Source organism: Sus scrofa, chromosome 1 (genome assembly GCF_000003025.6).
Source record: "Sus scrofa isolate TJ Tabasco breed Duroc chromosome 1, Sscrofa11.1, whole genome shotgun sequence".
In the NCBI taxonomy this organism is placed as follows: Eukaryota; Metazoa; Chordata; class Mammalia; order Artiodactyla; family Suidae; genus Sus; species Sus scrofa.
Genome location: NC_010443.5, coordinates 64,132,098 through 64,144,388, shown reverse-complemented (window position 1 = coordinate 64,144,388; position 12,291 = coordinate 64,132,098). Strand labels below are relative to the sequence as shown.

General features: G+C 40.6%; 1 protein-coding gene across 23 annotated transcripts in view; it reads right to left on the bottom strand.

The window, feature by feature from the left end:
• Positions 1–12,291, bottom strand: part of KLHL32 (kelch like family member 32) — a 228,515-nt gene that overhangs the window by 162,795 nt on the left and 53,429 nt on the right. For all 23 annotated transcript variants that reach the window (XM_003480291.3, XM_021073289.1, XM_021073272.1 and 20 more), the window contains one exon: positions 7,916–8,096. In XM_003480291.3, coding sequence (XP_003480339.2) covers positions 7,916–8,096 — 181 coding nt within the window. The remainder of the gene's footprint in view (positions 1–7,915; positions 8,097–12,291) is intronic.

Here is a 12,291-nt window from a genome sequence, read left to right as displayed (position 1 = left end):
GAGGGGCTGTGCAGCATAGAGGGTGGAGGCTGCCTCATCCCCATTTCTCACAAACACCCTAGGTCGCAGGGCCCTTATTTTCTCCTGATACCTCTGGTTCAGTACCCCTTCATTCAGCTCTGCTCAACATTACTTGGATGGACTTCATGTATCCTCAGCTAGTCATCATCACTCTCAGAGAAGCCACTAGTGAAAGGGACTGCAACACATGACACATAACCTTTGATTGCTTTTTAAAAACAATTTTCCAGCTTTACTGAGACATAACTGACACATAACATTGTGTACGTTTTTTTTTTTTTTTTAATCATTTTTTGTTGTTGTCTTTTTAGGGCCACACCCCTGGCATATGGAGGTTCCCAGGCTAGGGGTCTAATTGGAGTTGTAGCTACGGCCTACGCCACAGCCACAGCAATGTAGGAGCTGAGCCACATCTGTGACCTACACCACAGCTCATGGCAACGCCGGATCCTTAACCCACTGGGCGAGGCCAGGGATCGAACCCTTGTCCTCAGGGATGCTAGTCAGGTTCGTTAACCACTGAACCATGATGGGAACCCCTAACATTGTGTAAGTTTAAGGCATACAAGGCGATGATTTGATACATGTATATATAGTGAAGTGGTTATCACAATAAAGTTAGTCAAGCCATCCATCCATCACCTCACACAGTTCTCTTGTGCATGTGTATTAAGAATTTGTAAGGTCTACTCTTGCAGAAATTTTCAGGTCTGCGATATACCATTACTAACTATAGTCACCCCGCTGTACATTAGAGTCCCCAGAACTTATTCATCGTGTCAGTGGAAGTTTGTGCCCTTTGCCAGCATTTCTCCATTTCACCCTCTTCCCAGCCCTATCTTGTTCATCTTCCAAGGTTTATCACAACCAACAAGTGTTAGTCAAGCCATCCATCCATCACCTCACAGATGAGGATGAATGATAATTACACAGCATGAAGGCCACTCCAGGGGTCTGGCAGACAGGCCTTGAGAAGCTCTGGAAGACCTGAGCAGGGGAGTGAAAGTTAATCACACAGTCATCTATCTGCACACAGGTTTGCCAAGGGACAACCAGAGGAGAAAGTTACCATTTTATTCAACTACCATTTTATTCTCAGTTTCTATGAGATCGTGCAATATGTGTCTTTCTCTGTCTGACTTATTTCACTTTGGTTAACCTGCTCATGGTTCATCCAAGTTGTTGCAAATGGCAGGATTTCCTTTTCTCATGGGAAAGAAGGAAATAATATTCTATTACATACACACACAGACAGGCAGACACAACATATTCCTCGTCTGTTCATTCAAAGACAGACATTTAGGTTGTTTTGGCACCTCAGTTATTATGATTACGACGGCCATGAACATGAGAGTGCAGATGTCTCTTTGAGATCCAGATTTCATTTCCTATGAATATATACCCAGACGTGGGATTACTGGATCCTACGGTCCTTCTATTTGCAAGTTTTTGAGAAATCATAGTGTTCTGCACAGTGGCTGCACCAATTAATATTCCCACCCACAGTGTATATGGGTTCCCTTTTCTCAGAATCCTAACATTTTTAATATCTTGTCTTGGGAACAGCCATGCTAGCAGGGTGAGGTGATTTTTCATTACAGTTTCCCTGATGGTGATGCTGAACATGTACCTGTTCAGGCCCATGTGCCTGTGGCTATTTGTATACCTTCTTTGGAAAAATGTCTTTTAACATCTTTTGCCTATTTTTTAATCCTAGTATTTGGGTTTTCACTATCAGGTTGTAGGAGTCCCTTATATATTTTGGATATTAACTCATTATCAGAGAGACGGTTTGCAAATTATCTTCTATTCTGTAGGTTGCCCTTTCGTTCTATTGATCCTTGAGGCCTCAGAAAAGAGGAACCTCGCATATGAATTAAGAGCGATGGGTGGACAGAATAGGGCTCTGTAGAGGACTTAACACTTGTTGGTTGTGATAAACCTTGGAAGATGAACAAGATAGGCTAAGAGGTGAGTAGGAGGCTGAGGTAGAAGGAATGGACACTGGCAAGGCTGAGAAGTGAAAAGGCTCTCGGGTGAATAGAGTATCTGGAGAACAGTTACGGCTGTCACATCAAAGCACAGATGGGAAAACACAGATGAGGATGAATGATAATTACAGAGCATGAAGGCCACTCCAGGGGTCTGGCAGACAGGCCTTGAGAAGCTCTGGAAGACCTGAGCAGGGGAGTGAAAGTTAATCACACAGTCATCTATCTGCACACAGGTTTGCCAAGGCACAACCAGAGGAGAAACTTAAATGGCTACTAGAATGTTCTAAACAAGAAGGAAGGAGGTGTCAGATTCAGAAAATAACCAAATGGGAAAGGGTGAAACCAAAATGTTATTCTGACCCATCAAAAGGTGAGGGAGTCTGAAACCACGAAAGCCTAAAGGGGAACAGCCTTTGTTTCCCACAACTGGCCAGTCAAAGCATGACCAGGGATCCCAGGTTAGGGATAATGTTTACTGATGTTCTGCTATGTATCAGATTCAGTGCTAAGTGCATTATACACCTTCACATCTGAATCTCTATACCAACTATTCTGAGAGTTATACTTTATGATCACTAATTTACAGACCAAAAAAAAAACCACAGGTTCACAGAAGCTAGATGGCTTACCTATGCTCAAAGAGTAATTAGCAAAGAGGGTGAATAACCCAACAGATATTAATAGAATAGCATCGTGGAGTTCCCGTCGTGGCTCAGTGGTTAATAAATCTGACTAGGAACCAAGAGGTTTCGGGTTCAATCCCTGGCCTCGCTCATTGGGTTAAGGATCTGGTGTTGCTGTAAGCTGTGGTGTAGGTCGCAGATGTGGCTCGGATCCCATGTTGCTGTGGCTTTGGTGTAGGCCAGTGGCTACAGCTCCAATTAGACCCCTAGCCTTGGAACCTCCATATGCTGTGGGTGTAGCCCTGGAAAAGATTTAAAAAAAAAAAAACAAAAACAAACAAAAAAAATAGAATAGCATCTACTATTTGTCAGAGACTGGGAAACAATGGCAAAAGGAGAGACGTGGTCCCTCTTGCTATATTCACATCAGGTCTGACTCCTGAGCTCTTCCTTTCTTTCTTCCAGTGCTGTTTTAAACTTTTTTTTTTTTTTTTTGGCCATACTCGGTATGCAATAGTTCCCAGGCCAGGGATGGAACCCGTATCACAGCTGTAACCAGAGCCACAACAGTGACAAGGCTGGATCCTTAACCCATTGAGTCATGAAGGAACTCCATACTTTACTCTTATAAAAGAAGCCCCTGATCTGACACAGTTAGAGCTTTTGACTATTGCCATGTTAAGCCCGCACTGCCAATATAAAGCCTAAACTTAGTTTTTTTAAAAAATCATATTATGGTTGAAGAATGTGTCCCTACCCTTTCATTTAAAATGCTGATGATCACAGGAAGCCACAATATTTTGTGCTCAACTGCTCATTATTCATATTTAAGCGAGAAAAACTGATACTATCTCTCAGATCAATGTAAAGGAAGTTTACATCAAAACTTGGGCCTTCTCGCTCTTGCTGTCCCACATTTCCTGAATCAGAACAATAACTTCAGCTTTAAAATAATCTGCCAGATATCAGAATACAGAGTACAAAAATCTATTTAGGTCAGAGCCCTAATTAATGCTAATAGATCACACTGGAAAGAAAAATCCATAAATAATTTGCATATTTTATATGCAAGATGTTAAAATTGAAATATACATGGAATTCTCTGAAAATCAGAAAACATTTTTAATTCACTTAATAAATATTTACTGAGTACTGAGGTAACATTTAAGTGATGTGAGAGATACAGAAACTACTACAACAGGACACTTGGTAATCCTACTCTAAGTGTAGAACATTAAGACACAAGGAAGACAGATATAATTATAGTTCATAGCATGTGGTGGTTAGGAGGCAATTCTCCATGGGTATCTCACGCTTCTGTATGTATTGTGAGTGAGGCACTGAGTGTCCTTGTTCTGAACTCTCTTTTCAAGGGTGTTTCTATAGCAAACAGGCTTGGAGGACAGAGTGGTATCTCCTTTCAGAGCAAAGATTAGTTTTGCATAAGATCCTAAGAGATAAGAGTGTCTCTTTGCAGAGCAAAGGGTAGGCATGCTTACTGTCCAGTATAATAATATTTTCCTCCAGAGCAAAGGACAGATACGTTTCCGACCCATTATGAAAGATTTGGGTTCCCTAAGCTCAATGAACCTCTCCTATAACAACCCACTTTGTGTGACTTGAGATTTTCATGTCTTCTAGCAGAATCTCTGAATCTGTGATAGACTAACTTGCTGGTTCCCAACCCACATAAATCACAGATCCTTGACAGTTCTTGATAGTGATAGGTTGCAAAATGGCAACAAATTCTTCCCCTGCCTGCATCCATGCCCTTTCATAGACCCTCTTACACTGACTCAGCCGGGCCATGTGACTTGTTTGGCCAACGGGACATTAGTAAACATGAGGCAAACAGAAGCTTGAAAAGCACCTGTGCATTGAAGTGAGCCCTCTTACCGTTTTCAGAATTTAGTTGTCATGTGAAATAGCCCAAGCTAGCTTGCTTATGAGAAATACAGGCCCAGTGTCCCCTACAACCCCAACCACAGTCTACCAATCACCAGACAGGTGAACAAGGCCAACTGAGATTATCTAATCTCCAGCCAACACTCCAGTTAACTGCTGATGTGAGAATGAATCCAGCATCAATCATGGAAGCTGGCAGGCCAGAGGAACTATCCAGCTTCTAAGTTTTAGTGTGGTTTGTTATGCAACAAAAGCTGACAAAGACACAAGGTACAAGGCAAAAATGGTTTCCTCTAATAACAACTGTATTACAAGTTCCATAGCATTCAATATTTTACGTTTGGTAAAATATTGTATAACTAACTATAGCACTTAGCATACTGCCCAGAAAAGAGTTAAGTGCCAATGATTCCAAGTTTGCCTTGGTTTCTACATCTGAACAGTCAACCCACAAGTCACTGAAATTCTACCTCACAAGCAAGTCATGAAATTAAAGGAACAGTGTATGAATCTAGCAGGGCACATAGTTAAGTAGGAAAAGCACAATTTGGTTGGTACTCAAGGAGACAAATGCTCTGGTATGTGGAAATCAGCTCTTCTACTTAGTATTTGGCAGTCCTTGGGCAAGTTATTTAAACATACTGCAATTTAGTTTCCTTATCTGCAGATGAGAGTAAAAGAGCTTTCTTCGCAGGCTTTATAACATCAGTATTTTAAAGCAGGCACTCTGTCGGAGTATGAGGGACATTGTCGCAAAAAAGATGAAAAACTTGGAGTACAAACTTCAGCAACAAGTGAAATGCTCTTTGGTGCTCCTGTGGATACACTCACATCTTCCCTCTCCTATATACGCATGCACAAAACCCAACATACTGAGACCCAGGAAGAGAGAAGCTAAGAACCAAGAGGGCTATATTATGGTGTGCAAAAGAAAAAAACTCATATTCTGTGCGCATACTGTATATAACAACTCAAAATAAGTTATTTCAAAAGCATTCCAAGTACTATAAGCTTTTTGGATTAATGACTAACAATGTGAGAGTGTAAAAATGGGCATTATATTAATGAAACTGTAAGGTCACTTTATAGATATTCTGCTTCATTTCTGCAGTTTAGAATTAAATCTTTACTTTTTTTCTTTTTTGGCCACATCCACAGCAAGCCAAAGTTCCTGGGCCAGGGATAGAACCCCTGCCACAGAGGTGACCAGAGCCGATGCAGTGACAACATCAGATCCTTAACCCACTCAGCCACAAGAGAACTCCTTAAATCCCTATTTTTAATTTTAGATAGACGTTTTAAGTAATTATCTCTTTATAATCCACATTATTAGGTTTCCTCATATTTAAAACAATTTTTTTAAAAATCTTTCTTTTATGATTTGGCATCTTTGAAAATTCTCTTTAACTGATAGTTGGCAACTGAGTACAGTTGATGTTATCTAGTGAGCATCAAAACACAAGATTCCTATTGAAAACTTCCAAATCAGGAGTTCTGCTGTGGCACAGCAAGTTAAAGATCAAGCATCACCACAGGGCTAGGGTCACTGCTATGGCACTGGTTTGATCCCTGGCCAGGGAACTTCCATATGCCACAGGTACATCCAAAACAAAACAAAACAAAACTTCCAAATCAAGACAACATATTGCCCCAGGCTGGAGTCGGTTTCTATATCATTTTGAGACTTTGGTAAGAAAAAACGGTTTTCTTTATTTTTTAATTATCATTATTTTTTTTTGGCTTTTTGTCTTTTCTGGGGCCGCACCCGCAGCATATGGAGGTTCCCAGGCCAGGGGTCAAATCGGAGCTGTAGGCGCCACTCCACGCCAGAGCCACAGCAATGCCAGATCCAAGCAGAGTCTGCAACCTACACCACAGCTCACGGCAACACCGGATCCTTAACCCACTGAGCAAGGCCAGGGATCGAACCCGCAACCTCATGGTTCTTACTCAGATTCGTTAACCACTGAGCCACAACGGGAACTCCAGAAAAAATGGTTTTAATTCACAGTTAAATGTGTATTCTAATTTATAAAGAGACTGAGAGACTGAATGCTTCAATGTTTTGAAATTATTACCTAGTCACTAGTTAACTGAAATAACATTGAAAAGAATATGAAATAAGAACTATGTAGATTAAGAAATTGATACTTCAAAAAATCTGATTAATAATTGTCACAAATTTCTTATATACGTGTGAGGTAGATTAGCGTGCTGGTTAAGAGTCAGACATGGATTTTGATTATAGACTTGCCATTTCAGAACTGTGTGACTTATTACTTAGTCACTGAGAGTCAGTTTCCTTATATGTAAAATGGTAATTTTCATAGTCTATATATTTATAAAATGGATTACTGTGAGAATTAAATGAGATATGCATATAAAGTCCTTTGTCTACTACCTGAATCACAGGAAACACTAAATAAATGACATTAAATTTAACTATAACCATACACTATGCACTCATCTTAAAAAAAAAAAAAAAACAAGAATAAATACATCGTCACATATCATTAGCCACTAGAAATCAAATTTCAAAGTTCTAGGAGTTCCCGTCGTAGATCAGTGGTTAACAAATCCGACTAGGAACCATGAGGTTTCGAGTTCGATCCCTGGCCTTGCTCAGTGGGTTAAGGATCCAGCATTGCCGTGAGCTGTGGTGTAGGCTGCAGATGCGGCTCGGATCCCACGTTGCTGTGGCCCTGGTGTAAGCCAGCGGCTACAGCTCTGATTCCACCCCTAGCCTGGGAACCTCCATATGCCGCAGGAGCGGCCCTAGAAATGGCAAAAAAAATTAAAAATAATAAATAAATAAAAACAAAGTTCTACTAAACTAGACAACATGTCTTCAGCCAAAGAGATACCCACAAATAATAAAAATCAACCAATAATATCGACCATAAATACCCTTTGGGCCAATTCCATCTCTGTCCCTAAAGCAGAATGTTGAAAGCACTAATACCAGAACATCCATAGAAAATCAAAAACACTATATATTTATGGAATTTAAAAAAAAATTGTTTTACAGAGTGTCCTTCTAAACCTGAATCCAGAAACATCTGTCCCCACCCCCCAGGCTGCACCCCGCTATAGCACATTGCAATGCCACACTTTCTTAGGGTGACAAAGTGTCCAATGCCCCTTGGCTCAGACACAGAGGAGAGGCATGCTTCCCCTTGGAGGGACATCCAGGGTCCAGCCCTGGGAGGATCCCATTGGGGCCCCAATTACAGCCTGACCAGGAAGGCCCCTCACATTCACAACACTGGGACTGATGTCTAACTGGCTGACTCACATGTCAGTTCAGGAAGCTGTCACCCTCTATTTATTCATGTTTTAAGAGCAACAAATACACAAACTACCGTGACTTACCCGGAAATAGTCGCTGCAGGCGGCGAGGACAGCCTTGTGAGCATGGAATTTCTGCTCCTCAGCTATCAGGGTGACATCGCAGAGGATGCCATCACTTCTCTGCTGATTCAGTGCTGCCAGGACACTATCATTGTGAGATTCCGAGTGGCAGAGCCTCTGGCCTGTCAGCATTTCTTGAATACTGTGAAGGAGAGCAATCAAGTCAGCATTCTTCCTCTCACCAGGCTGGCCACCCCCACGCTCCCTTCCTCCTTCAACAGCTACTCAGGGAATGTGGATCCCAACGCCAGCAGTACTGTGACCCTCCCAGTCCCCGTTTTCCACCATTCTCCTGCTTTCCTTTTTTCTAATTCTCTTTTCCTCACCTTCACAGTCCCCCTCTTTCAGAATGTGTGTTCATGGGTGTCCATCTGTGTCTGTGTGCCTCTGCTTCCAGGCCCCCAGACCCTTAGATGTGTACATCTCTATGGCCAAAGCTTTCTCTGGATGTGTGTACATATGTGTGTGACCCCTTCCACTTTGGGAACCCCTCTCTAGCTGATTCCCTTTCAAGATTTGTTCCACCTATATGGGATTCATCCATGCTCAGAACTTGATCACTGCTGTGCCCTCATCCAGCACAGAATCCACTGCACCTGCATGGCTCACCAGAGACATGGGAAGTTACCAAGTCTCCCCACAAGACACAACAACAAATAAAACAAAACTGAGCAAATGTTGATAAAGCATAAAAAGGGCTGCCAGTGACCATTTCATGCAAAAGACTATCAATTAAACCACAGCAGCTTATTATTTAACTTAGGAAATTATGTACCACCAGGAGAATATCGAAAGAAATGTCATTGTAAATGAAAAAAAAAAAAAAGTTAAGGCTGAAAGTAAAACATGTCATCAGCCCACAATGTCCATGTGTGATCACTGTACTAGACTTGGAACGACTGTGTAATATATTTTTTGTTCTTTTGTGAACTGCTATGCTTTCAAAACTCCTGGGTGAAACCCCAGATCTTCCTGGAATAATGTAGAAGTAATGCCATAAATACCAACTGCAAACTGAATTTGTAGATAATTATGAACAATTCCATCCTAGACCCATGAAAATCTCCACAGCACTCCAGACTCTCAGAACTGGCACTAGACCAAGAAGCATGAGCTACACCAGTCATACATTAGTTACCCCTCAGGATGAGAACAAGGGCCATCAAGCTCTATTTCTGCCTGCAGACTCTTCTTGAAGCTGAGTAGAGATACCACAGGAATGAGTGAATGCTGTCTCTCCCATCCTGACAACTCCTGCACCCCGTCTCTCCCTCGGAGTGTGAAAGAGCTATTCCGGGGAGCCAGGGAGTCACCACCAGCCTAGTCTGCACGGTTGGTTTATCTGACAGCTCTGCCCAACCGATGGTGCCAGTTGGCTGGTAAATTACAGTTCAGCACAAATCACCTTAAAGTAAACCAAATGAAATGCCAGAATGCAGCCAGTAAATTTTATCAGACTTTTTTTTTTTCACTGGGGAGCCTGAGAAATGTCAGAACTATTGAGAGAAAAAAAAAGAAACTTGACAGGAGGTGATGATATAGGAAGTTCTCGTGGGAAGGTGGGAGGATTATTTTCAGTTGAAATGCAGCAGTGAGTTTGGAAATGGTTACTGTCATCGAATATTCATCTAGTGGCTCTAGCTATAGGCAGATTTTTAAAGTCAGTAATTGAAAACCACACTCAGAAGCATAAACAACACTTTTACAATTTGCTATGCAAAGCCTAGAATGGAGATAGCATGGCTCAGTTAAAGAAATGAGGGAAGTGAACAGTAATAGAAATATGACATGAGCTAAGTAAGCTTCAGAATAGTCTTTAAAAAATCTTTCCTAAAAGGGTGACATTTTTACATATTTTACAAACACAAAGTCATGAATTATTCTAGTGATTTACAATTATTAATTCATTTAATCTTCATATCAACCCTATAAGGCAGGTACTAATATTATCTCTCTTTCATAGATAAGAAACCTGATAGTCTAAGATCAAGCATTTTGAGAACCTGTCACATGAACACAATGATGTAATTCATTCTCCTGTTTAAAAAATAAAAGAAACAAGAAAACCCAAAATAAAATCAAAAAATTATAATCTGGAGTTTCTGTTGTGGTTCAGCAGTAACAAACTCAACTAGTATCCAGGAGGACATGGGTTCAATCCCTGGCTTGGCTCAGTGGGTTAAGGATCTGGTATTGCTGTGAGCTGTGGTGTAGGTCGCAGACACAGCTTGGATCCGGTGTTGCCGTGGCTCTGGCATAGGCTTCAGCTGCAGCTCTGATTCAACCCCTAGCCTGGCAAATCCCACATGCCTCAGGTACAGGCCTAAAAAGCAATAAAAATAAAATAAAAGACAGTCTGTAAAGATCTCAAAAATCTAGGCTAGAGGTGAAAAATCCCAAAGTCCATATTAATTTTATATTTAGATTGTGCATAATTAATCTCAACATGAAAGTTACCTTTAAAGAAAAATAAACATTTATATTTCAAAATAAACATGAGATAGTGATAAGAAGTGTTTGAAAACATGCTTCACAAAAATGTATTTTTTGTTCTCTAAGTTTGAAGATAGAAAATACTTTAATTATTATAATCTTAAAACATTTCTCTGAAACTTTTATAACTTTCCTCCCTTTTAATATCACCTTAAATGCTAAATAAATGTATTTTGAAATTTCATTTGTGGTGGAACAGAAGAATATGTTAAAATAATTACCTCATAATATTTCCTTACTCATTCTCCAAATATAGAGCCATAATTCATGTCCTTATTATTAAGACTGAATCAGTATTTGCATTTCAGATCTCCACTGACAGAGAATAAATCTTGCCAGGGAAAGAGCAGCTGTAAACTGAAATTTGGCAAAGAATAAAGGGCTCGGTTCTGAAACAATTGTGATGCTGCACCATTTCACAGGATCATTCAGTTGGGGCTGAAATATTCAAGCTTAAAGAAAACAGTATGCTAAATATTTAAGGCAATACTTGGCACAAGATTCTAAATATTTTGGAACCAATATGTTAGAATCCTTAAAAGCAGAAACAAATACTCCAACATTTGGCAAGAAATAAAGGCCCATTAATCAACAAGTCATTATTGTATTTTGAAAATAACTTCCCACTCAGCTCTCAGATGTAAATCTGCAAAAAACCTCAACCCCTTAAATGCTAAGGCACAAGTGGCCATAGCACACAAATGGACAGCCACAGGCCCATGTAAGCCAATAATCATAAACCAGGGAGGAGGTGATTCAAAGACCATCATGAACCATGTCTAAATTAGGGTGGGGAGTAGTCCTAAGCTTACAAATGGCTGGCTCCCTTGGCATCAAAAACTTATATGAATTAGCAAACTGGAGCTCCCAACTTACAGCAATGCCCCTACATTATTTGGTAAACGAGGAAGAAGGAAAGAAAAGCATAGTCCTAAAACTTTCTAAATTACTAGAAAAGAATCTCAAGAAAAAAACCCAAAGAAAAATGCATAAAACAGGAGCCACGTGTCCTGAGGGTATATAGATTTAAGTATCACCCTAAAATTGGGAAAGGTCTTCCATGGAAGCAACACTGCCATTTCAAAATTCACAAGTGAGTGCAGAGGATGACCTGGCTTCCTCAAGGCAACCCCCAAACCCTTTCCTCTGAAGAATTCCCTAGAACTGCACTGTCCAATGTAATAGTCATGAGTTATATTTGGCTTTTGAGTACTTAAAATGTGGCAGATGTGCTTGGAAGTGGAAAATGTACACTGGATGTCAAAGATATAGTAGGAAAAAAAAGAATGCAAAACAACCTCATTAATATTTTTATACTGATTACATGTTGAAATTTGAGGTATACTGGGCTAAATATATTATTAAAATTCATTTTACCTCTTTCTTTTGTCTTTACTTTTTTTAAATTTTATGGGCACTCCCATGGCACATGAAAGTTCTTGGGCCAGGGACTGAATCTGAGCCTTAGCTGTGGCAACCTGGCATCATTTAACCATTGCGCCAGGCCAGGGGTTGAACCTGCACCTCCACAGGGACTCCACTCAAGCTGCCACACCCAGATTAGTAACCCACTGTGTGACAGTGGGAACTCTTTATTTTTTTTATTTTTTAAAAAATGTGTCTGATTGAAAAGTTTTAAATACACACACACACACACACACACACACACACTTCACATTATGGTTCTACTGGACAGTCTACAAGTTCCCTAGGATGTGTCTCTCGTTTCTTTCCACCTGAACTCTAAAAGGGCTCCAGGTGCCGATGAGCCTGGGCTGTTGCTGAATCTCACAGGGCTCAGCCTCTGTCAGCACAACCTGGGAAGCACCAGACTCCTTGAGCAA